General features: G+C 40.2%; 1 protein-coding gene and 1 long non-coding RNA gene across 5 annotated transcripts; one reads left to right on the forward strand and one right to left on the reverse strand.

Annotated features, from left to right (window-relative positions):
- Nucleotides 1–604: 604 nt before the first annotated feature.
- Nucleotides 605–23412, forward strand: LOC144608814 (uncharacterized). Of its 4 annotated transcripts, none has more exons than XM_078426967.1 (12): nucleotides 605–1809; nucleotides 3293–3403; nucleotides 6465–6557; nucleotides 8286–8388; nucleotides 10485–10562; nucleotides 11474–11605; nucleotides 15207–15262; nucleotides 16064–16268; nucleotides 17322–17468; nucleotides 18415–18535; nucleotides 19043–19155; nucleotides 20427–23412. In XM_078426967.1, exons 1-12 carry the CDS (start codon nucleotides 1763–1765, stop codon nucleotides 20532–20534), a joined length of 1314 nt encoding a protein of 437 aa, XP_078283093.1. In that variant the 5' UTR covers nucleotides 605–1762; the 3' UTR covers nucleotides 20535–23412. The 4 variants fall into 4 exon arrangements, with proteins under 4 accessions (XP_078283093.1, XP_078283094.1, XP_078283097.1 ...); XM_078426968.1 differs by having other exon boundaries at nucleotides 11501–11605; XM_078426971.1 differs by lacking the exon at nucleotides 18415–18535.
- LOC144608815 (uncharacterized) lies at nucleotides 22915–27531 on the reverse strand. The gene is made up of 4 exons (XR_013549239.1): nucleotides 27415–27531; nucleotides 24492–24566; nucleotides 23400–23541; nucleotides 22915–23093 (listed from the first exon to the last, which is right to left on the reverse strand). It is a non-coding gene; the product is annotated as an uncharacterized LOC144608815 (long non-coding RNA).

Below are 27531 nucleotides of genomic sequence, written 5' to 3' on the forward strand. Positions count from 1 at the left end.
CAGCAGTTGGTTCAGAATAAAGGAATCCCACACCAAAACAGAAAATATTACATTGTGGCGGATCAGGCCACTACAACATATTTGATAATATGTATAGTATTTACAGGCCTTTCATGCTGCTGCGAGTATGAATTTAATTGTTCTGCTGTCGTACATATGAGAATTAAACACTCTGACTCTTGAAAAAGTTTTTTTTTGGATAATTTTTTTTTTTAATTGATCAAGATCAGCAATGTTGAAAACCCTGTCCAGCCTGTTTGATCAGTATGACAACCCCATCCACATGGCCAGTCTGCCATTATCTCGTATCCCCAATACCAATAAAATGAATATGAAGTAAGAAATTGGAAAAAAAAGTACTGAATCCTCATGAACTTTTCAGGGTTTTTACTTAGTTTTTTTTAGATTCCTTTAGAGATAAAGCGTGGAAACAAGTCCTCTTTGGCTCACAGAGTCCGCGCTGACCAGCGATCCTTGCACACACTATCCTATACAATTATACCAAGACAATGAACCGACTGTTTTTGGATGGGGTGTAGACTGCAAGATAATCGGAAGGTTTGAGAATCTGGGAATTCAACCTTGACCTTGAAGGGGATAGAAACTGCGCCGGTGAAAGGGAACCCGAGGGGAAAGTAAAATGAGAAGGAAAAATCAGTGAAATGAGATGTGGACGCCGAGGTCGGGCGGGAAGCCGGCGTTGCCTGGAAACCGAAAATAGACACAGAGTGCTGGAGTAACTCAGCGGGTCAGACAGCATCTCTGGAGAAAAGGAATAGGTGGTGTTTCGGGGCGAGACTCTTGTTCAGTCTCTTGCCTGGAAACCGCAGGCCAGGTTGCCAGGGTAACGGGGCCTGCTCCTCCTCTCTCGCCGACGGGAGTTTTGTGAGACCCGCTCTCACTAACCCTCCCTCCTCCTCGCCCCCTCTTTGGCATTCCTGCTGAAGAAAGTGAACCAACGGCCGCCTTTCTTGCTGAAGAAAGGAAACCAACCTGCCGCCTTTCTTGCTGGAGAGGGGTCTCCACGGCCGCCAGGAGAATCGCCTCCAGCCGTCGGGACGGGCAGATGGAAGTTAGGCCGCGGCCTGGACGTCGCAGTGTGTATTTGTGAGGCAACGGCCTTCCTGTGTCAGACACACGCAGAGAGAGAGAGAGAGAGAGAGAGAGAGAGCCGGCGGATAAATGATAAATTGATCATTGGACAACTCTTGTCAACGGTCAGGGTGACCAAAAAAATCCCTGGCAGGCCATGCAGTGCTCTGAAGTGTATTGGTTGTTGCAATGGACGAAGCTGCATCATCGGCATTGCATGGCGAGGCACCACCGGGAGACCAAAGGGGAGGAATTGTGTTTATTTTCGGTTTAAACCAGCATCTGCAGTGCCTTCCTATACAATTGGTGACCGTGTGATGGACTTGAAAGTTGACATACTGATTTGACATCCGATCACACAAACGCGAAGCGTCTGGGGTTGTTTTGCGGTATTAAACGTGCTTTATTGATTTTTGTTTAAATTGTCGCTCCATAATGCTTTAAAGATGAAACTTATCGCTGGGACGACATCCTAGAAGTTCTGACCTTGCAGAGTGCAGTGGTTCAAGACGTTGTCACCGCCACAAAGGGAAGATCAACAGGCGTCTGTAGTTGACAAAGACGTCTCCCGCCCAAAATGATCTGTTTTAAAAGTGCAGTCTTCGCTGCGTGCTGAATTTATTTGAGCACATCCGATTTGTTTTCACGCTCGGGGTTGAAATCTTAATTCATGGCATCTTGCAAAACTGAGAAAACGTGGGATGACTTGCAGGAAAGGTAAGGAATGAGTGGTGTTCGTACAGTAAGTCTCGTTACAAAAATGACAAAACACTACAGTAAAATGTGACATATAGATTGGGTTTCATCAGGATTTGATTGGAACCAAAGTGTCGTAAGTACTCCACTCCGTTATTATACGAATTGAAATTCATGAAATATTCAAGGTATTTTGACGGGATTGTGAAGACCCACTGACTTACTGCATTGCAGATAAGCCAGTCTGAGGAAGGGTCTCGACCCGAAACGTCACCCATTCCTTCTCTCCCGAGATGCTGCCTGACCTGCTGAGTTACTCCAGCATTTTGTGAATAAATTGCAGATAAGCCCGTAGCTTTCATCCTTGCGCAGGACAGTATGAGGCTGAACTCCAGATGATGGTTTACAAAGAAAAAGTGCTCGAGCAGCTCAGCCGTTCGGGCAGACACAAATAGGCGACGTTTCTTGACCCTTGTTCAGACTAATTGTAGGGAAAAGAAAGTTGGAAGAGAGGCAGAGACAGGGCAAAGCCTGGCAAGTGGTAGGTGGATTTAAACCAGCATCTGCAGGTTTTTTTCCTACACATCTTGCCGCTCCACTGCGAATTCTCCTCAAGGTATGTCTACTTTGAAGAAGTTCTACTGAGTTTAGCAACATGCTCTCTCACTGCTCATCTTTGCCCCGCCCCCTCCCCTGACATCAGTCTGAAGAAGGGTCTCCACCCAAAACGTCACACATTCCTTCTCTCCTGAGATGCTGCCTGACCCGCTTAGTTACTCCAGCATTTTGTGTCTACCAAGTGATAGGTGGATACAGGTTTAGTTTAGTGATGCAGCATGGAAACATGCCCTACAGTCCACGAAGCCCACAGCAACATCAGATCACCTGTTCACACTAGTTCTAGGTTATTCCACTTTCTCATCCATTCCCTACACGTTAGGAGAAATTTTATAGATTGGCAGAAGGGTCAAGAAATGGGAGACATAGAATGAGGTGATTGGCAAACACAGCAAATGGTTAGGATTTGCAATGTACTGGCAAAGGTAGTAAAAGAGACTCATTCCTTATACTTTAGAATTTCGAGATACAGCGTGGAAATAGGCCCTTTGGCCCACTGACTCCACGCCGACCAGCACTATCCTATACACAAGGGACAATTTATAATTTCATCAAAGCCTATTAGTCAATAAACCTGTATGCCTTCGGAGTGTGTGAGTGTACCTGTTGAAAAGTACAAACTCCATACAGACAGCACTCATAGTCAGGATTGATCTGGCGCTTTGAAGCAGCAACTTTACTGTGCAACTTTGTGCCACCCCAGTCCTCTTGTTGCTTGTTGCTCCATAAATATCCAGAGAGAGAGAGAGAATTAGCTGGGCTTCAGGAAGAAGGCAGGAGAGTGGACCAGCTGGATTGCTTTTACCTCAAACTGTTGCAGAATCAAAAGTTTGTAACCATTCTTTTACCCCTTAAGCCCCTGATTGCATTGTCCATTCCTTTGCAGTTTTAATCGCATTCGACAACAGCTTGGCCTTGTTCCCTGGACGCATCAAAGTGACCGCCCAAAGAGTCAGCTTGGCAGGCAGAAGGTGTACTCCCCATCCAACCTGCCCAGGTATGCTTATTTCAAAGATTTTTTTTTGTAGAACAGAAGTTGGGAGCACTATTCTTCCACTCGATTAAATCATTACTGATGTGCTTCTCAGTCCCATTCACGCAAGTTTGCTGAATGTCCTTTGTATTTTTAACCCACAAAGTACACACACTCTGTTCTGAAATTTCAAGAGACCCTCTAAATCCACAGCTTTTCGAGGGGGAGGATTGAAGAGTTCCGGGCATCTGCTCCTTTGTGTGAGAAAATATTTCCTCATTTCATCTTTTGTTCTGAAGTGAAGCATTTCCTCCCAATCTATCGTATTAAGTCAATTTAAACAGCTCACCCCATAATCTAGTATAACCAATGGAATATACAGTGCATTCAGAAAGTATTCAGACCCCTTAGCTTTTTCCACATTTTGTTACGTTACAGCCTTATTTTAAAATGGATTAAATTCATTTTTTATCATCAATCTACACACAATACCCCATAATAAAAAAGCGAAAACAGATGTTTAGAAATTTTTGCAAAGTAATTTTTAAAAAAAAACTGAAATATCACATTTACATAAGTATTCAGACCCTTTACTCGGTACTTTGTCCAGGCACCTTTGGCAGCGATTACAGCCTCAAATCTTCTTGGGTATGACATTACAAGCTTGGCACACTTGTATTTGGGTAATTTTCCCATTCTTCTCTGCAGATCTCTTTTAATCTCAAGCTCTGTCAGGTTGGATGGGGAGCGTCGATGCACAGCTATTTTAAGGTGCCTCCAGAGATGTTCGATCGGGTTCAAGTCCGTGCTCTGGCTGGGCCACTCAAGGACATTCACAGACTTGTCATGAAGCCACTCCTGCGTTGTCTTGGCTGTGTGCTTAGGGTCCTTCTCCTGTTGGAAGGTGAACCTCCGCCCCAGTCTGAGGTCCAGAACGCTCTGGAGCAGGTTTTCTTCAAGGATCTCTCTGTACTTTGCTCAGTTCATCTTTCCCTCGATCCTGACTAGTCTCCCAGTTCCTGCCGCTGAAAAACCATCCCCACAGCATGATGCTGTCACCACTATGCTTCATCGTAGGTATAGTATTGATGATCGGTGCCTGCTTTCCTCCAGATGTGATGCTTGGCATTCAGGCCAAAGAGTTCAATCTTGGTTTGATCAGACCAGAGAATCTTGTTTCTCATGGTCTAAGAGTCTAGGTGCCTTTTGGCAAACTCCAAGCAGGCTGCCATGTGCCTTTTACTGAGGAGTGGCTTCCATCTGGCCACTCTACCATAAAGGCCTGATTGGTGGAGTGCTGCAGATATAGTTGTCCTTCTGAAAGGTTCTCCCATCTTCACAGAGGAATTCTGGAGCTCTGTCAGAGTGACCATTGGGTTCTTGGTGACCTCCCTGACCAAGGCCCTTCTCCCCCGTTTGGCTGGGTGGCCAGCTCAAAGATGTCCTGGTGGTTCCAAAGTTCTTCCATTTAAGAATGATGGAGGCCACTGTGCTCTTCGGGACCTGCAATGCTGCAGAAATTGTTTTATACGCTTCCCCAGATCTGTGTCTCGACACAATCCTGTCTCGGAGGTCTACAGACAATTCCTTTGTCTTCATGTCTTAGTTTTTGCTCTGGTATGCACTGTCAACTGTGGGACCTTATATAGACAGTTGTGTGCCTTTCCAAATCATGTCCAATCAATTTAATTTACCACTGGTGGACTCCAATCAAGTTGTAGAAACATCTCAAGGATAATTAATGGAAACAGAATGAACCTATGCTCAATTTTGAGTGTCATAGCAAAGGGTCTGAATACTTATGTAAATGTGATATTTCAGTTATTTCTTTTTAATTACTTTGCAAAAATTTCTAAACACCTGCTTTCGCTTCTTCATTCTGGGGTATAGTGTGTAGATTGATGATAAAAAAAATGAATTTAATCCATTTTAAAATAAAGCTGTAACGTAACAAAATGTGGAAAAAGTGAAGGGGTTCAATTACTTTCTGAATGTACTGTACATCAAGTCTCCTAATCGTTGATGCTGATGAAAGCTTGTCTTTTGGGTGGAAGAAATGGAAGCTTACAGTGAGTTTGAATCTGAATTTACAGAATCCATTAGCTTCAGTAAAGTTAAGAAAATCTGAGTTTCAAATTCAAATTGCTTTTATTGTCATTCAAAAATAGATTTGAATGAAATTGTCGTTACCATGCAGTCACAAACAATAAAGAGCACCAGACACACAACCACATACGTTTAACACAGACAACAGACAATAAAATCAGATCTGATTTTATTCATCATTATGTGAAATAGAACTGCTCAGCTCTCCCCTCAAACCGCCGCTAGGGCGGCATGGTGGCACAGCAATAGAGTTGCTGTCTTACAGCACTAGGGACCTGGGTTCAATCCGTGGGTTTTCTCCGGGTGCTCCAGTTTCCTCCCACACTTCAAAGACATACAGGTTTGTAGGTTAATTGTCCTCGGTAAAAATTGTAAATTGTCCCTAGTGCGTAGGATAGTGCTGATGTACAGGGATCGTACATCAGTCAGCGCGGACTCAGTGGGCCGAAGGGCCTGTTTCCGCACTGTAACACCAAACTAAACTAAGCAAGAGTTTATATTATTTTTGGGCCAGATTAAGGACATAGGAGAACTGCAATTACTGATTTAGGAGCAGTGATGGGATAGTTAAAAAAAAGCATTTGATCTCGGTATGAATTTTCATATTAGGTCCCAGCAAGGAAACCACATTTCGACCATTTTCCATCAGAAAGTTAAAATGGATTGACGTCCAGTGGAAAATAATATTCTTAAAACTGTTTGCCAGCTCATTACCACACCCTTTACATCATTCAAGGATTTTGGGGGGAATAGTAGATACAGAAGACACTCTAAATATCCTATTCTCAAAATACTGCAGAGTACCTCAAGGTTTTCATTATGTTTCCTCATTCAACGGAGGAATATGCTGATTAAATGGCAATGCAGCATTGTATATCTTGTGAATTTTATGTTAGATATATTAATCGTCTATATATTGTTATTTTACCACAATTAGCTTGATAATTATTTTCTCTTTTGCACACACTCATGCCTTTAGGTTGGTGGTTACATCTGATGCAATTTCCAATAGACCCCTTGCTGATCTTCGACGGGATCACTGGGTAGTGGTTCCTCCACTGTACGATAACAGGTAAGGGGAATACAAATGTGGTTTAAATAAAAATAGATCTTTCATGATGAAAAATATATTGGATTATATAGATGAGGAATAACTGCCTCTGGACCTATTTAAAATAGAGTATTTGCATCACATCAAAGAATTTTTCTGAGAAAATGTTTCTTATCCTGGAAGCCATGGGTTGCTTGCAAGCTTATTCCAATGAAAAGTAATTCCTGAGGCCTGACAATGATTTGGAGAACGGAGGTCTTGAAAAAACCCAGGAAATTGTTGGATCACTAGGCCAACTGTAGGTCTGAAAAATGTGTAATACGTATGAGCTATCTTCACTTGGTTATCAGATTTATTCGATAAGGGAAGAAAAATACAAAATGCTAAAATGAAAAACGAAACAAAAAAAGAAAAAACATTATTCGGTGAATTTAATTGTAGGCTTTCATCACTTCCTCGATTCTGCACCAAGGTACCAGCATTAAATGGGCTGATATTTTAGTGCAGAATGGAGGCAGTGTTGCCTCTTTAGAGGGGCAGTCTTTCTTGTGCTTTGTTAAATATTTACTCAAATATCACAAAACGCTTGTGATTGGTCTTGCTAGATATAAATTGGCTATCATGATTATTTACATCACGACTGTGACTTGCTGTGACTTCCTGCGATTCTGGAGAGTGCTGTACAAAATATATTCTTTCATCACAAACAAGTATAATTGACCAGCTCCATCATGACTACATCACCTAGATTGAATCTAGTACTTAATTCTTGGAACCGACACCTTTCTGATGAAATGTTAAATCCCCATCCACCTTGTGTGCGTGCAATTGAAAGATTGCTGTTTAAAAAATGCATTATCCAAGAAGATTATAGAGATTTACCACTATTTTTACCCCTTCAATAACATTTGCTTTTGAGGGAACTTTCTAGTTGATTGACCAATACAGGGCTGCTGCCTTACAGCGCCAGAGGCTCTGTCTGTGTGTAACTATGTGGGTTTCCTCCGAGTGCTTTATTTTCATCCCAAAGACGGGCGGGTTGTTGGCTAATTGGCCTCTGTGAATTCTCCCTAATGTGTAGGGAGTGGATGAGAAAGTTAGATAACAGAGAATTAGTCTGAACGGGATGGTCATCGTGGCCTATTTCCATAGATAGACACAAAGTGCTGGAATAACTCAGCGGGTCAGGCAACATCTCTGGAGAAAAAGGATAGCTGACGTTTTGGGTATAAACCAGCTTCTGCAGTTCTTTGTTTCTACATTTTGGCCTGTTTCCATGCTGTATCTAAACTTTAAGCAATATTTGCCTATACTAGCTGTGCCTCAGAAAAGATTGCGATGGTTATGGGTCACAAGAGCTTGTGGATACGACACAAAGCGGTTTTCTTGTCAATTTGCACAAAGGGACATATATTTGTTTATTGCTGCTATATTGGATTAAGTCAGCCCCATTTTTTTATTTCTTTCATCTGAACATAACAATATGACTGGATTTCTGCAAGTGTGACATTTATAAAATGTTTAATGCATTACACAATAAATAACTGAAATGCACTTTTTTCGCCAATGTGGCAGCCATTGTGAAATCCCACAAATAACCATGACATGAATGACTAAATAACAAGCTTTTGGAGGTGCAGCTTGAGGAAGACATTGATGAGAGGTCTTGCAGCAATTTAAAATGGTGTAAGAATTACTGTTCGCCATTGACATGTTCAGATCAGTGATTTGCTTTCTTTCATTGTGCAGTTTGAACAAAGAAGATGCACCAAGTAAGTCAATGCACAGCAACTTTCAGCAGCCAATCAGTCATCTAAAATACTCTCCCAGCTCCACAGATCATCCTCTGCAGGTAAGACTTTGCCAGAGGAGGTTGAATATGCCAGTATTCTTCATGAATGGCTACTCATTGACTGGTGTTTTCTGACGAGTCGGTTTCTCTTTCATATTTTCCATTTCTTTTCATTCTTGCTGGAATGTGGAACATTTCCACTGTGCCGAATGTTCTTTGGTGTCTCAGCAAAGTCACCTTTCTCCTCTGTGAGTGGCACTGATTGCTGAAGCATTCATTAATTGTAGTTGAAATTCCAGTTAAGTGTGATGAAGTGGTAATTTGGCATCCACAAGTCCCAAAAGGTCTTAATGGAAAGTAATTAGAAGCACAAATGTAATTTGTTTTTTCCCCTCCCTCTTGACGACTACAACTAAGTTGCATTGCACATTGAGTTTGCATGCAGCAAGAACTCCTCACCAAATGAAGCAGTTCATATTTGCCTGCAGCAAGGCAGAGACAGTATTAATAAAAAGATACAAAGTGTTGGTTAATTCAGCAGGTCAGGCAGCAGCCATGCAGAACATGGATAGGTGACATTTCGGGACAGGACCATTCTTCAGACTGACGTTTTGGGTTGGGACCTTTCTTCAGAATACATAGACAGTATTCTGGCTGATAAATGGCGTAACATTCATGTCACAAAAGCGCCAGGCAGTGACCATTTCCAGCAAGCGATTCTAACCACCTGCTTGAGAAGTCAGAGGCTAAGTATCCGGTGATAGGAGACTTGCCTCCTGATGTCCCCAGCCTTTCCTTCATTTATGAGGTGCAAGTTAGGATCACGACTTTCCACTTGGCTGGACGAGTGCAGTCCCAACGACCGTCAAAGAGCTGGAAACTGTCCAGGACAAAGCAGCCTGGATGATGGTACCTCATCACCACCGTATTCCCTCCACTACCAGTATGCAAAGGCTGCAACATGCATCATGTGTAAAATACTCTCTGAGGCTATGCTGACTACTACTCCTAAAAATGCAACTTCTATCACCAAAACTGACTGGGGCTTCAGACACATGAGAACACTGCCACCTGCAGATTTTTCTCCAAATTGATTTGGAAACATGCCACTTTTCCTTCATCATTCCTGGATCGAAATGCAGGAACTACTTCCCCAACTGTCTTCACCAGGATTGTAGCAATTCAAGAAGATAGCTCACCATAACTTTCTCAAGGCATTTAGGAATGAACAATATATATACAGATTACACTAGTAATGCGCAAATCCTGAAAACTGAATTTAAAAACAAAAGTATGCCTTTTCTCTACAGTATGACAAAGTTCACAACCGTCTGATCCTGCACTTTCGAATAGTGGTATAAATTACCACCACCCTTTGAATCCTTATAGCATTTAAAATTTTATTGATTTTTGTAAACACATTTACTCTCGTGTATAGATGTTATTGGGCAATCCCATAGTCACTGGACCACTATCTGTAAGTCAAGCTTAGGAATTAAGCCATGCACATCTTTGAAAAATGTCCAGAAAAGAATGCCAGGGCACTGTCGAACGACGGACAGACTCTCCCAGTGTCCCTCGACCACCAGCATCAAACCATGCAAGTAATAGATTAAAGATGGACACAAAAAGCTGGAGTAACTCAGAGGGACAGGCAGCATCTCTGGAGGGAAGGAATGGGTGACATTTCTGGTCGAGACCCTTCTTCAGAGATGCTACCTGTCCCGCTGAGTTTTCTCCAGCTTTTTGTGTCTATCTTCGGTTTAAGCCAGCATCTGCAGTTCCTTCCTACACAACTAATAGATTAGTTTAGTTTAGAGATACAACATGGAAACAAGCCCTTTGGCCCACAGAGTCTGTGCCAATCATTGATCATCTTTTCACACTAGTTCTATGTTAATCCACTTTTGCATGCAGTTCCCACACACTAAGGGCAATTTACAGAGGCCAATTGACCCACAAGTCTTTGGGATGTGGGGGAAAAACCCATGCAATCACAGGGAGAACATTCAATCTTCATGCAGAATTCAAGGTCAGGATATAATCTCACTTTTTATGGAAGTGAGCTGCTGTTATTGTCTTTGGTGTTTTCTACTAGTACGATTACTCTGGGATGAAGAAAGGAAAACCAATTGTACGATTTCATTTGTTTTTAGAATGCATCTTTAAGAAGACGAGAAGAAGACAATAAGATGTCAACAACAACTTGGAACCCCAGTTCAGGATTTGAGAGGGTAAGAGAGTAAAACATCTTCATCTGTGGCTGATCCTTTGAGGAGTTTTGCTTTCACCTCTGTGCCACAAGGAATAAGGCGCCAGGAAAAATAACTTCAACCCTCCAATATCCTCCCTCCCTAGTTCTTCATGCTCCTTGAATTTGCCAGATACTGTGAGGTTTTGAAATAAAAATAGAAAATGCTGGGAAAACTCAGTGGGTCAAACAGCATCTGTGGGCAGAGTGACAGTTCACATTTCAAGTGGAAGACCCTTCAACAGAACTGAAGGGTCTTCATCAGTTCGGATGCAGGATCTTCAATCTGAGATGTTAGCTATTTCAAATTTCTCAGATATTGACTCACCGGGTGAGTTTTTCTAGCATTTTCTGTTTTTATTTTACAATTCCGGTATTTACAAAAAAAAATTACTGAATAGATTCACTGTACTGTACCTTATTGTAAAGTAGCTCATGGAAGATGTGACATTATAAACTCCCTGATGTGAAAGATGTGCAAGGCACATGTTTTTTTTCAATTCCTGCCTTTCTGCTTTATACCCATCAAGTTTATGCATCTCGCAGAACTATCCTATTGCCCTATTAATTTTCTTACTATTCTCACCACATTCCTGTAATTTCTACTCCTCCGCTACACACGGGGCAATTTACTGTAGTTAATTAACCTACCAATCCACACATCTTTGGGATGAGCACCCAAGCAATGCACACACATTCACAGGGAGAATGTACAAGCTCCATACAAACAGCATGGAGGTCAGTATTGAACCAGGTCCCTGGGGCTGTGAGGCAACAGCTCTACTAACTGCAGAATAAAACCAATAAACAATTGGAGGATTTTGCCACAGTGGAAAATTCTTTGGATGGTTGATTGGCCCTCTGTCCATGTAACATTATTCCATTTGACTGCAGGATTTAACAGCCTACTATTCCTTCAAGGAAAACCTTGCCTGGTACTTCGCTGATGCAATTATTTTGGAGGTGATTCAGGACAAATTGGTGCCTGACATCCTGATGGAACTGCTATTAAGTTACGACACTAAGGTACTGCTCAGAGCAGATATTCCATTGTCAAAATAAAGCTTTATTCAGATGAAGTATGATTGCTGTGTAATAATTTCTATACTTAATAATGTTTGTAGTGCTAAAATTTGCAATTTGGCCCATTGTGGCCATAAACATTCCAATGTTTGTACAGCATTTGAATTTATTTTCCAATATATTTTGTCCAACCGTGTTAGCATATCCATCTATTTTTTTCACTTTTTTACTCGTATCTTCCACGGCTATCACTTCTTGCAGCAGCGTGACCTTCATTTTTACCTCACTTGGTTTAATACATTTTCCCTTGAATTCTCAATTAGATTTATTAATTACATTTATTCCCTTAATAGCAACTGTCATTTTTCCAAAGACGAAGTGCATCCTAGTGGTTATATTCACGATATATATAACTCTTAGGGCTAATGGAATCAATGGGATATGGAGAGAAAACAGGAACAGGGTACTGATTTTGGATGATCAGCCATGATCATATTGAATGGCGGTGCTGGGTCAAAGGGCTGAATGGCCTACTCCTGCACCTATTTTCTGTGTTTCTATGTCTATGTTGCTACATGGTCTCAGTCTTTTATCATCTCTGTCACTCGTTTTTAACCTTCGTCCATTATTTCTGAATCTTTTTTTACAACGTGGAAGATTTAACTGTGCATAACATGGGGTGGTCTGACCAAGATCTGAGTGGTTTGACCAAGATATGTGGAGACTAAAATGTTAAACCAACTGTATTTATTGATATTGAGAGCGAAACTGTCTCTCAAATGGAGAACGGTACTAAGGACTTGAAGGATTTTCTCACAAATGTGGGACATCCATCTGTGTATAGTACTCCAAATAAGATATTTCCTGAAGACTTGCGTCATATAATGTAACTGTCACAAGGATCTACAAAGTTCCAACCTTAGTTTGTGTTTTCTGATGAATTGCGTGATTGCAATTGTAAGTAGCTGCCATGTTTGACCCAGGTAGCCCAATACCCAACTGTTCTCCAGTAAACCTTGCTAAAAAAACATAAATGTTGATTGTGATGGAATTGTTTCAAAACTACTAGATTTGTTGTACAATACTGGAAATGGAGCGTGCGTAGTGGGGGTGAAGTCTGGGAGATCTACAGCACACACAAAATGCATTATTGCTATCAGTAGAGAACATTGCAGCAAAATATTGTATCATCTACAGTGTATGGTAAATGCAGAGTTATTTCTTATCTTGCTTGTTCACCATTGTTTATCGCCACGGTTAGACATTAACAGCTGGGCCCAGTTTACTGGGCTCACTTTATTTCTTATTCCACAGAAGTTTGTCTAACTTTTTCCTAACTGCTCTGTTACCCTTTCTTCTCCCTCTCAATTTTTTTGTCAAATTCAATCGTAGAATGATCACTATGCTGACGATGTTCAATTCATATCAGATTGTTAAATGATTTGAATTAATTATATACCGTTAATGATTAATTACATACCGTTAATGATTGTTACTCATTAACTCATCTGACCTATTCTTTCTTTATTCTAAAATGGAAAGTTATCACATATGTATTCTGGAAATGTATTGGAAAAAAAACTGCAGATGCTGGTTTAAATCGAAGGTAGACACAAAATGCTGGAGTAAAAATCTGAAGAAAGGTCTCACATTCCTTCTCTCCTGAAATGCTGCCTGACCCGCTGAGTTACTCCAGCATTTTGTGTCTACCTGGAAATGTATTACCTCACAAGTTGAACTGTTCTACAACTCCAAGACTATGTGAAATTAACAATCGCTCAAATCACCCTCAAGTTTTTGCCACAATCCCCTGAGCTTGCATACTTTGTTAATCGTCTCGAAGCTGATGGATGGTATTTTGGGCAACTCCCATCGGAAACTTGCAACTTTTTCTCTCTTCAATCAGATCATGTTCCCTGTGTGCTGAAATGCCTTCTTTCTGCTGAATTTTCCCTAATATTGATATTGTTTATTTCCCCCCTTTTCCAACATTCCTCTCCTAAAAATTGGAATAGAAACATTGAAAATAGAAGCAGGAGTAGGCCATTCTGCCCTTCGAGTCAGCACCACCATTCAATATGATCATGGCTGATCATCCAAAATCAGTACCCCGTTCCTGCTTTTTCCCCATATCCCTTGATTCCTTTAGTCCAAAGAGGTAAATCTAACTCTAATATTTAGCTTTCGGTCATGCCCAGGTTATAGATCTATTAAAGTGATAACCTTTTAAACCAGAACCTTTTGCTTCTAGTCCATTTTATGACCTCTGTTTGTGTCTGTATATGGTTTCAAGGTCAGGTTATTGTATAAAATCCGTACGGACAGTATCTGGTAATTATTCCAAACCCTGCCTTCCTTACATTTGCACATTAGAACCAGAGCAAATGAGCTGCATCATTGCGCATGAAGCTGTTGTTTAGAAAGAAACTTAATTCAGGAATTTGGGTCTGAAGATCTTTGGAGTCACCTGTGTATGAAACCCATATTAAAACTTTTAAATATAGAACATTGAATTCTGGGATGATTATAATAGAGAAGGAAACTATTTGTACCCTAGAGTCTGTGGCAACTTCTTGCAGAAGAATTAATTTTTTTCCCCTCACATTCCTACAATTATTTCTCACGCAAATGCCTTTTTTTTTTTGTCTTTTGACGACACTGGTTGATTTCCGTGTCCATCGTGGCTCTAGACAGTGAATTTCAAATCTTGGGTGTTTTCTGCATAAAAGAAAATCTCACATACCCCATGCATCCTTTTTGGATTCATTCATTGGATTTGCATTCATTGGCTTCTTGGCCCTTGGACCATCTGCTCTCGTACGTCTTTATCAAATCTCCTCTTCATCTATTGTTTGCTCTAAGGAGAATAACCCCCAAATTATCCCCTTTAATCTTAGAGCTAAAATCCTTTGTCCCTGAAACAATTTAAATAAATTATCTCTGTACCCTTTCTAGAATTTTCATATCCTCTGCACCCTCTCATGTATGAAAAGGCTGCCCCTCAGGATTCTTTCTATTATTTCCCCCTCTCACCTCAAGCCTATTTAGGGTATCACAAAATGCTGGAGTAACTCAGCAGGTCAGGCAGCATCTAGGAGAGAGGGAATAGGTGACGTTTCGGATCGAGACCCTTCTTCAGTCTGAAGAAGGGTCTCGACTCGAAACGTCACCCATTCCCTCTCTCCTAGATGCTGCCTGACCTGCTGAGTTACTCCAGCATTTTGTGATACCTTCGATTTGTACCAGCATCTGCAGTTATTTTCCTACACTTCAAGCCTATTTAGTATTATACTTGCCAATTCTGGGGAAAAGATTGTGCTATTCACTGTATCTACGGCCATCGTGATTTACTCTACATTTTTTATGCCAACCACATCTTAATTAAGCCGGTCAATCCATCTTTTTTGTAGTTTATTACTAGTTTTGCTATTTACCACATTTCCAAACTTAGTGTGATCCACAAATTGTTATTATGTACGACCATGTCTAAGTCAGTAATACGGAAAGGGAAAAAGGCTGCATCTTTTCCCAGTCTGATGATTTCTCTGTGCCAATAAGCTAATTGAAAAGTTTTAAAAATATGCTTCTTATATTTTTTTCCCAGCATCAACCAGTATATGCACAGAGAGTGAAGAAATCTCACATTCAGAATGAATTGCGGCAAGTATAATGAATAAATGAGACATCTATACTATTCCTTTTATAGGTTCCTGATGCCCCAGTGTCCTTCACAATAAAATACTTTTGAACCACAGTCACGATTGTAAAGTCCTGGAGAAGCACTGATTCAGTTGCACATCTTCCAATTTAGTGCTTTGTATTTGGTCTGCAGTCTCTTCTGCCTTGATTGGATCACCAATCAAGATTGGATCACTGCTTTGCAAAACGCTTCTATTCAGTGTGCAAGAACATCCTTCAAATTCCTGTTACTTATCACTTTAGTTCTCAATTCCACACCAATTTTACATCTCTGTCTTTGCCCTCCTCCAATACTCTATCAAGGATGCTCTATGTAAGTTTGTTATTCTTCTGAGTACATTGAACCAGTTCATGGAACTACTCTTTATTCTCTCCGCAGATGTGGCAGTACCCTTCTTTATCAATTTGTTCCTTTGTTCTGTCTCCATCCGCCAGTTTTTAAAGTAATTATTATCTTAATATTTTTCGGCTGCACCCTATCATAGATGGTCCCCATGATCTCTCCACTTCTCCATCCTTCTGCAACTTAATACGTTTTCTCACTTTTCCAGTGGTCTGATGAAGGTTCCTTGACCTATTGACTTTGATTCCCTTCCCAATGATGCTGCTTGACCCACTAAGTTCCTTCATCAATTTGTGTTTGTGTTTCTGATTTCCATCATTTGCAGTGTTTTGTCCTCCAATTGCTACTCATCTGTTATTAGTTTGTGGCGTGATTTCTTTTCTGGGTGATGTTTCAAACTTCCCAATTATATATTTCAGAATAGCTCAACTAGCTGCATTCAAGCCACGGCCTGCTGTGTCAATATTGGAAACACTGTTGGAGGAAGAAATCTGTGATCTCACAAGAGGATTGATCAGAAATGTTTTTGAGGAGTTTGCCAACATTCACCTGACCACTATCATCATCAGTGAATTTCTGACAGAACTAATAGAGGACACGATTAAACCAATTCTACCACAAATTGTAGGTCTCCATGTTGAACAGAGAAGTACCACGTTAATGTTAATGTTTCATGTTAAATTCTCCTTAATGATAATCTGCTATTGACCCAGCAACACATTGAAAAAATCATTCTTTCTGTCATATTATACTATCAAAGTAATAGTCGGAGAAAATTTTGTTTATTTGTTGGGATTTTAAAAAAGCAAGAAAAGAAAAATGTTCCTTTGTTTTTGATTATGTGCACCTCAAAGTACCTCACAATTAATGAGTGTGCTTAAATTATTGTCACTGTTGCAGAAGGTAAAACCTGAAAGCCATTTTGTGCACACCATCCTCTTGCCAGTAGCAATGTGATAATAAACCAGGTATTTCTGCATCAATTAAGGTTAGATATTAAGCAGGGATTTCTTTGCTTGTCTTTGAGTTTTTTTGTTAAATGTTTCACTGCAAAGGTAAACCCCCGTTAGTGCAGTACTCCTTCAGTACTACACTGAAGCATCAGCCTTGACCTTTGCAATTAAGCTTCTGGGGTGGCACTTTGAGCCCATAACCTTTACGAATACTACCAGCTGGAAAAATGATGTGTGAAGTTTTAATATGGATTTTAAGCTATGGTAGATATGAAACCTCTGAAGTGTAATCACTGTTACCACATAGGGAATACACACTGGGAACTTGCAAAAACCAATGATGTCGATTGGGAGCAAAATAATATTCAGCTCTTTTTTCAAAAGTGGCATTGGATTTTCAAGTTCTTGGTTAATCATCTTATCAAAAAGACTTCACCATGCAACAATTCCCCAGAAATGCTCTACATTGTGGGTCTGGTATTTAGGTGCACATTTTAAGAGTGAACCTTGAGCAAATAATTCAATACCCTGGATCAGCTTAAAGAGGAAACGTCCTCTCCAGAAAATATTATTCCTTAATCAATATTATCATAGGGTTTGTTTCATTACTGTTTATGAAGTGCTGACTGACAGTGCAGAAGTAGTAGTTTTCCTACTTGTGTAAATCTACCTAAGTGTACTCATAAACCACTGACCAAATTAACCCCACTTATTAACCCCACAGGTGAAAGAAGCAGTAAATGAGATGGTGCTGGAGGAGATCCTGCAGGAAGATATCCTGCCAGGCGTGTTAGATGAGGAAATGAGGAATGTTGCACTGCGAGAGTTAAGTGAACATGCCTCTGAAGTATATGAACAGCAGCTCCGGGAGGTAAGAGATGATGGTGATGGTGATGGATCCCTTACATCACATTAAATGGTTATAATCATAATTGTAATTTATTAGCCAAGTATGTTTTGCAACATGCGAGGAATTTGATTTGACATACAGTCATACCAAAAACGTAGTTAGTTAAAGTATTTGTAAAAAAATACTATCCAATGTTCTGCTCTTACTGGGGCGAGTGGACACTGAATTACTATACAAATAAAATTGAGTTGACTTGACTTGACAGCATTAGATTATAAAGTCAGAGTAAGCAATTTCATCAGTTTGAGCAATAAAATTGGCCTTGCATTTCTGCTCTTGGGAAGGGAAAATAACAGGCATTTGAGTCACTAACTCATGATCGCTGACAAGGATACCCATTTGCTCATTCAGGATATTCCTGCTTTATTAATGTCATTCTGCAGTCAATATCTGGCTGGTAATTTCTGTTATGGAGTATACCTCTGAAGAAATGCCGGAGGATGCCTCTGACTTCTTCAATCAAATGTTTTTAAGTTATCGGTCTTTAATTCAAATGTTAGTGCCAGGATCCATTCCAGTGCTGATTCAGCCAAAGTCTGAGGGATTAAGGTGAATGTTATAAATAAAATGGAGGCGTATCTCCTGTCACTTGAAGAATTTTCATGGGGACAGCCATGAAAAGGCTAAATAAAGCAATAAATATTATCACTACTTTGGGCTCCTGCAAGGACCCAGGCCAGGATCCATTGGGACTTGCATTTTAGTGAACATGAATGCACCTGATGTTTATTGATAGGGAACAAATGCATTGTTGACATTGTGTAGGAAATGGATTCATCTAGATATGCTGTATTTTATGAAAGAGATGGTAGAATCTGTAAATGTAGGACATGACTATATCAATGAACAATATTTTGTAAAATCACAAGCATAACCAGGCATTACTAATTAGCATACGTCTGTGCAGGTCAGAACATATGCTGGCAAGCGACTGATTGACACGTTTCTTTTGGAGATTATGTTGAAGGCTTTGGGAAATGAAGGGAGAGCATTCTCTGAAGAGGTTGAGCTGGACAGGATGTTAGACAGTAAGTTCTATTCTGCTCACACCCACACACAGCAGAAAGCTTGGGTTAAGCAACTAACAATGTACTGATAATTGAGCCACAGTGCCGCATCTTGGGCTTTCCCATGTTTCTGCCCACATGCTGAGTTTGTTGTAACATGCTGCCAAAGGTTTCCCAGCAAAGGATGAGGAAAATGCGAGTGCTTATGAGATTCCATCCTTTCCTCTGTATCTTTTGTGTTGCTGAGGACATGTTGCAGAATTTGCGGCCTAAAACTCAGAATATTATGCAGAAAAGATGGCAGGATGTGAAGAAATGGGGGGAACTCTATTTGGAAATACTAATTGATTTATAATTGCACTGAAGAGCAAGAATTCATAACTTCCAGTCAGCTGAGAATGAAAACACTGAGACAGAGCTGAGCAGGTGTATTCTCAAGCAAGTTCGCAATGAATGTTTCGTTTATTTTGTCACAGGATCTTTGTTTGTTGGTTGATAGCTGAGAAGAGTTACCTCATCCTTTTTCAGGTTCAATGCTTGACATCCTTTTGGACCAGTACCTCAATATCAGCCATTACAATTGTACAACCATTGACAATGTGGCACTGAAGGATTACCATGTGAAGGCTTTTACTGATGTGGTGAGTCCATCTTTTTTACAACTGATTCCCAGAATTTCCTTTTGGGGTTTTATACCTTTCCCCTTCTGTAAAGCCATTATTTTTCTCAATAATATATATATTTTTTATTTTTACAATTATCGAGGCAGGGGATTTAAAAAAAAAAAATTCCACTTCCAGCATCCCTTCAAAGCAACAAGCTAGCTGCTCTACACTACGTCCCCAAATACCCTTAGAACAAATACAGCACAAGTTATGTACAGTAAAAATCCCTCTGTTTTGTCCCTCGGGCTTCAAACCCATTTTCCAATAGACAATAGACAATAGGTGCAGGAGTAGGCCATTCAGCCCTTTGAGCCAGCACCGCCATTCAATGCGATCATGGCTGATCACTCTCAATCAGTACCCCGTTCCTGCCTTCTCCCCATACCTCCTCACTCCGCTATCCTTAAGAGCTCTATCCAGCTCTCTCTTGAAAGCATCCAACGAACTGGCCTCCACTGCCTTCTGAGGCAGAGAATTCCACACCTTCACCACCCTCTGACTGAAAAAGTTCTTCCTCATCTCCGTTCTAAATGGCCTACCCCTTATTCTTAAACTGTGGCCCCTTGTTCTGGACTCCCCCAACATTGGGAACATGTTATCTGCCTCTAATGTGTCCAATCCCCTAATTATCTTATATGTTTCAATAAGATCCCCCCTCATCCTTCTAAATTCCAGTGTATACAAGCCCAATAATCTACTCCAGACTTAGTTCAGTTCCCACGCTGATAATACATGGTCACTTTGAACTGGCTTGACAAGTTAAAGTAACAACAAACAGCTGGGAAGCTCATTGTGCCGGGTAGCATCTGTGGATAGATGAAATTTCAGGTCGGAACCATTCAGCGTGAAACCGAAACAATATCTCTCCGTTTCCATCTACAAATACTGCCTGACCCGCTGAGTTCCTTCAGCAGTTTGATTTTCGCTCAAGATTCCAACATCTGTACTGTTGAGTCTCCTGACACGCCATGGGCTTTTTGATGTTGCATGTGCATTGAATGTTATGAGGAGACAGGAATCACATCATAATCATGGTGTGCTAATGTCAGATAATGCACAGTTGTGCTTGAGTAGTGTGGCAATGACTGTTTCTCCCACTGATAACTCTTATTTTCAGAAAAAGTTCTTCCGAATACCCTGGGAATATAGAGAATGAGAATTCTATGGTGTAACGCTGCCCACCCTACTGTGAGATTGTCAGTGAGGCACTATTGAATTAATGATTGTCCTCTGTTTATCTTGAACAGGCGCTCGATGTGATCCTGACAGAAATGAGTGAACATATGGACGAGGACATGGCTGATCTTTTCGAGTATGAAAGACAAGTAGAGGAAGGAGACTTCATTGAAGAGTAATGAAGTTGGATGACCTGGGCTGCTGATATCAGGGTGGTTCTTTGTATAAGAAAATAACTGCAGATGCTGGTACAAATCGATTTATTCACAAAATGCTGGAGTAACTCAGCAGGTCAGGCAGCATCTCGGGGGAGAAGGAATGGGTGACGTTTCGGGTCGAGACCCTTCTTCAGACTTTGTATTCCAGCTTGCTGCATCAAAAGAAGACAAACATATATTTTCCATCTTCTCACATAATTTTAACAACTTAAAGCTGTTTTTAAATTCAATTTGTTATTTGAACTAACTCTTACAGATGAACAGCCGCTATTAAGTTGGCCAAAGCAAAGGAACACTTCCCTGCTCTTGGAGGACCTAGGTCAGCTGTGAAGTCTTTTTATAAGGATTGCACCTGAAACAATGCATCAGTTGATCAGTTCTTCAGGGGACTTTCAGTTTAATTTATGGAAGAGTCACTTGACAAAGGATCTTCTCACTTCAGGAGTCACTTGGGCACTTCTTCATCTTGCAGTGAAATGGCAACTATGAAGGATGACGCTACACATGTTTTTTAATGGAGAAAAGTTGTGATAAAATTGCTGGTAGTTTAGGGGAATAATAGCCAATAGCAAGGTACCTATTACTGATCTTAGAGAATCTCACTTGCAACAAGTGGGTTTAACAAGTGAGTTAAGAAAAAGTATTAATCTCCAGCCTACCCCTAGCCCTCTGTCAATTTAGGTGAAAGTCTTGGTTCCGTGGTAGCACTTTAATCTCTGAGCCAGAAGGATGGCGGATTCAAGCCCTACTTCAGATATTTAAACACAAAAATTTGCCGACACCATAACTCAATACTGATTATGCATAAATTAGAGCCTCCACCTTTGCTTTAATAAAAAGCATGATGAAGTCCCATCTTGGCTATTGTGCCTATGACCAGGCCACATCTCAGCTTATTCAAAATTCCATTTCATACTTTGATTCCCTGTGAATAATATTGCACAAGAAATCTGTTAGAATGGTGATGACCGAGACCGAAGAGGGACCATCGGGACTATATTGAATACTTTTGTAACTTTGTCAGCGCCCTATATGTAGTAACTCTGCATACTTTGCATATTGTGTGCAAAAACAAAGATTTTCACTGTACCAAGTACATGTGACAATAAAGTTTTATCATCATGATAAAAGTCTTCAGTTGCCTCAAGTAAGTAGATTAACAGTGGCTGTTATCATTAGAGAAGGCATGGGGATGATTTGAGGAAAACAAAAATAATACTGTGAAATATGAGCTGGAATGAAGACAATGGTGGAAGTAAATTCAATAATAACATAAAATAATCTACATGAGACATGAAATGGAAAATATACAAAGCTATCCAAAACCCTGCTTCTAAATACTTTCTTGTTTCCCCACAAATAATAACCCTATTTATTTTTTATTTTTAAACAACATCCAATACATTTGGGTGCTGAGAGGGTATCACTTCCAATGTTGTATGGCCACCACAGTTAGCATTTTTGCTTATGGGGTGGAAAATAACCAGGGTTCACTGGCCATGATCCATGACCTGTCAGAAAAATTTGGGTGGGGGATAAGGGCAGAATCAGTCTACATTTAAAAAGCACTCTGACACTTTGAAAGCTTTACAAGTACAAACAATATTTCACACATCACCAGGTTTGCTTCCTGGCTAACTTCTTTCCTACCCATCCAAGAGAACCTGGATCGCTCCAGTCTCTGTGAATTGATGTTAAATGGCCCTCTCTGCCATTGCAATGGGAAAGGTCTTGTTTTAACATGCCCCAAAGGATTTCCACTCAGAGAAAATGCTGAATCATGTAAGTTTGCTAGGACGGTGGATTAAATTCCTTCTTTATAATTGGTGTTCAGCGTTGGATACTTCTTTCTGGTTCTGGTTGATTGCTGTGCAAACACCTCATTAGTGGTTATCTCGCAGAGGTCGGAGTGACTAGAGTAGTGATTACATTTTGAAGTGGGCCTTTTTGACCAAGTTGAGGAGATCTAGCTCAATCCCCCTTTTAAATGACTCAACATCGGGAGCGGTGTTACCATCCACTGAACTTGGATTTACATTTATGTTTCAATTATTATTTGGTTTGGCTGCAATTGGAGTATTGCATGCAGTTCTGGTCACCCTATTACAGGAAGGATATTGAGGCTTTGGAGAGGGAAACCAGAATGATGTCCGAATTAAGGGATATTAGCTACAGGAATAGGATGAACAAATTAGGATTGTTTTCTCTGGAATGCCGGAGTTGCAGGGGGGACCCAATAGAGTTATATAAAATGACGACAGGCATGGATAGGGTAGACAATCAATTCCTTTTTCTACAACTGTTGCACCACTCTGCTGCCCAAACAAATTTGAAAGCCATGGGATTTTCAGATTTTTATTTTTTGAGTAAAGCATAAATCTCACAGAATACAATGAATGAAAATCACACTTTTATTGTTCATTATCTTGTCCAGTAAGCTGCTGCAATCTTTGAGACAGTTGTTCTCTTTTACTTTGGATTAATCCAGACAGGTTCTCCATTTGAGTCCTAATCCAATCCCTGAAAAATAAAAGTCAATTATTATTGCAATATACAAGGGACTGTATGGACGCATCTGTGATGTTGGGAATATTTGGTGTGAACATAAGAGGGAGATTTACTTTACATCTCTAACCTTTCCTTGGATGTATTTGAAGAAACTGAAGGCAAAGTTTCGCTCTTTATATAATCTGCTATTAATTACTTGATCAGTACAGAATTATAAAAATCAAACAGTTACATGAAAGATTTCTCTTCACAGTTGCCTAAGTATCAGATGCTGCTTTTATACAAACTTCTTTAACATCATAAAGATTTTGTCATTACCTGCCCCCTTGAACTGTGGGATTGGATGACACAGTTTCAAATAAACCTCTTGTGGTTTCAGTCAGTTTCCTTGCATATCCTGTTATAGTTTCAATAGGCCCAGATGGGGGACTGATCTCTTCCAAGGGGGCAGCATCACAAGCTGTAAATTTAAGATGGAAGGTACAGAGATTAGAACTGAGCATCTAAAAAAGATAATGCCTGTGCATGTCAAAGAATGAAAATATACAAACTAAGCCAGGAGACAAGGCAAAAATCCAAACTCCATTCAAACTATATTTTATCCTAACCAATTGTTTCATCGTGATAAAGGGGCTGATTTTAACAATGGCAGGTAATTCAGGTAATTCAGGTTATGGAAGAATGAGGATGAGGAATGAAAGCCTCCGGCTCCAAAATACCGCTATTTGACAGTGACTCAAATTAACCCCCAAGTTATAGCATTTCATAGTGTATGAAGATGGGACTTTGGATGGGAACAAACAATCTCTTATTAGTAAATAACATTGAACTAATGGAACTCCCAACACTTTTTTTCATTGAAATTGTTATTAATGGAAAAGGGAATGTTTGGTAGGAGTGCAGTCTAGCTTCAGCTTAACTACTGTGGGAGAGTTTGACAAGGCAGTGCGGAGGGACTATCATATCTAAACTGAGCTATGTAGAATTGACAAGAGTTCAGAGCTGATTGGGTGTAAAAGGTGGACACAGTTTCATTCCCCAGTGCTCAAAGCTTTTCATTTTAGATAATAAGTACCTGAGGAAATAATGTAATTTGTTATCTTTATCTCAGAGAAATATACGAGTTGTATACAAAAACAAACTGCTGGAGGACCTCAGTGAGTCAGGCAGCATCTGTGGATGGAAATGGTCTGATGATGTTTTGGGTCAGGACCCTTCTTCAGAGTGGAGAAGTAGAGGGGAGCTAGCTGATAGAGGAGATGAGGGGAAAAGTGGGGCTAGGTGAGTCCCGACCTGAAACATTGTCTACATTTCCCTCTACAGATGTTGCTTGACCTGCTAAGTTCCTCCAGCTTTGCACAAGATTCCAGCATCTGCAGGCCGATATGTCCCTAAGAATCATATACATACCAGCCAGTGTTGCAACTAATAGAACCAGAGCTGTGACTTGAATCTTCATTTTGATTATTTTCACCTTTCTGTTTTCTGGATTGAATTAGATAAGTTGCAGTTAGTTAACAATGATGTTGAGTTAGTGAATAAGCACTAGTGAGTAGGCTGTTTAATTTTTGGTTGAATTTCCAGAATGATTGGAAGCTGCCCTGGAATTGTCTTTATTGCACTTTATTCCAGAGGAAAATTAACTAAAACGGTTACACAATGGATTGCTAGACTTTGATCTCCTCTGCACTTGTGAGGGCAAAAGTGGATAAGGTGACACTTCCATTCACTCCTCAAGCATGAGCCAAACTTTTAAATTATCCCTCTCATTTCCAATTTGCGCCTTGGTTTCTGACATTGTTTCAAAATGGGTCAAAGTAATCTCAAGTAGCACCACCACTTCTTCCAACAAGAGCCTTATGAATTTAACACTGAATTAAAAACATATAGATTATATATATATATATATATGTATATTTAAAAAACATTCTTTTCTGTGTTTGAAGCATACTATCCACATTATTGAATAATTTTGGACCTGTTTCCATGCTGTATTTCTAAACTAAACTATAGCGGAAATAATCAGCATTAATTCTGGCTGATTGCACACCTCCCTCGGCTGACCTGAAGTCAGCTAAATTATCAGCATGGGCTGATCAGCTTTAGACTTTATAGATACAGCACGGAAACAGGCCCCGTTCACCACTATCCTACACACTAAGGACAATTTATCATTTAACCACGTCCAATTAACCTAAAGTTTTTGGAGTGTGGGAGGAAACCGGTGCACCTGGTGAAACCTCACAGGGAGAATGTACAAACTCCATTGTCAGGATCGAACCCGAGTCTCTGGCGCTGTAAGGCAGCAGCTCTACCGCAATACCACTGTGCCGCCCTGAAATGTGTCCAGAAAATACAAAAATTGTTACTCTAGATGATCACTGAGATTTAACTGCCATTGGATCTAATTCAGATAAAAGTAGTACATTTTATTGACTGTAAAATTATTCTAAAGCGACAACAGGGATGTGGGAACTGAGAGAAGCAGCGTGCACCCAATTTTTAGAGAGTCAAAATTAGAGTGTAAAGAGATGGTAAAATTAAGAGGTAGGCAAATGTCCGCCATGGCTTAGTTGGTTGAGCATTTGCTTTGAGTCAGAGATTTACCAATAAATCAGCGGTGGAGGGAAGAGACTCGACAAGCTGGCCAGGAAGGCCAGCTCTGTCCTGGGTTGCCCCCTCGACTCAGTGCAGGTGGTGGGAGAGAGGAGGATGATGGCAAAGCTAACATCGCTGCTGGACAACGACTCCCACCTCATGCAGGACACTGTCACTGCACTGAGTAGCTCCTTCAGTGACAGACTCCTTCACCTCAAGTGCGTGAAGGAGAGATATAGGAGGTCCTTCCTTCCCGCTGCTGTGCGACTGCACAACCAGCACTGCTCCCAGCAGACGAGTCAACAATGACAGCTAAGAACACACAGAAAACTGATGACAATTTATATATCTTTATTTATAATGAATGATCTCTTGCTCTCTTGCTATACACTTTGCTGCGGTAACACTAAATTTCCCCGGTGTGGGACGAATAAAGGAATATATTATTATTATTATTATTACTATTATTATAAGCATTTAGACTGATACTCCACTGCTGTACTGAGAGACTGCCACGCAGCTGGATGGTAAGAAGTTACATTGGGAACCCATCGTTCCTCGATGGTGCAAGTAAAAGGTTCCTGGAACTATTTTGCAAAAGGGCAAGCTTGTTATCACCAGATTTTGAACCAACACCAACATTGCTAAATCTCGTTATCTAGTTATCATCCCCTAAATAGCAATGCAGAGTAACAATGAGCGGTTGAGATTTCTAGAACAGAAACCGTAAATTAAAAAGCACCTTATTGCTTTTAGATGCTTTGGAGACATCCAAGTCTACAAGTTTGAACCCATGTCTACACATTAACTGAATGCGAAGAGAAAATAAGTTGAATGGAGCATTTTTAGTATTCCTAGCTTTTAAGCTCCAGAGACAATTGATCCTTGAACAGCCAATGCAAGAAAGTAGACATATATCAATGGACATGTATATTTTTGCATATACATATGCAAAGACGTGGACAGTGAACAATCTTGAATTTGTGGTATAACATAAGAAGGGTCACCAGCCCGTTTTACATCTCTATCTGATTTTACAATCCTGGTTTCAATACAAACTCAAAGGGAGGTGATGGAAAGTTGATTGACAATTTGTTATACATATTCCCTGCAATGCACAAAGTAAAGGGTCCAGAAATGTATCCGTGTAAAGTTGCAGTAACAACAGGCATTGCAGAATTTAAAATCTTTCCAATGCAAATCATCTAATTTTGCCAACACATTTCGGTCTATCGTAACACCAGCGGTTGGCATTGTAACCTAATCTTCCTTCCCCCTCCACCTACATTTCTTCCTCTGGCTTGGTAGAATGAGGTCTGAGTTATTAAAACTTCTGCGGCAGATCGGGACCCTGCACAGATAGAATCACATGGAAGATTCAGATCCAAACCAGAATCACATCTTGAAATCTAGTGTGTATTTCATATTTGTTTCCTTAAATTTTAGTCATTTTGGTTTTCAAAAATTACTTATAAAACTAGTCAATGCCACAATATTTCAACGTTGTTCCCTTGGGTTATTTTTTTCTGTCTTCTTTCATTTCTCTCTTCCGTTTAATAGACATTCCTAAACATGGTTACATTTCCAGTTAGGAGTAACCACAAATAATCTCTGCGATTCACATATTCTCTATTTTTTAAATGGAATTAAAATATTGATTAAATAATAAGTACGTATCTTGATTCAAAAAACAGCTCTCAAGTTGGCCCATGAAGAAGAAAGAAGCAACTCTTACCTCAACCTGTGCAAGTTTCTTTGAGCTTCTGTGAACAAGTTGCCCCAGATATATTTACATATATATCGAGCCTGATAAGGATGATTGGGTTAAGATAGGTAACTTCTGTTGACTAAT

This window comes from Rhinoraja longicauda, chromosome 32 (assembly GCF_053455715.1).
Source record: "Rhinoraja longicauda isolate Sanriku21f chromosome 32, sRhiLon1.1, whole genome shotgun sequence".
Lineage (NCBI taxonomy): Eukaryota > Metazoa > Chordata > Chondrichthyes > Rajiformes > Arhynchobatidae > Rhinoraja > Rhinoraja longicauda.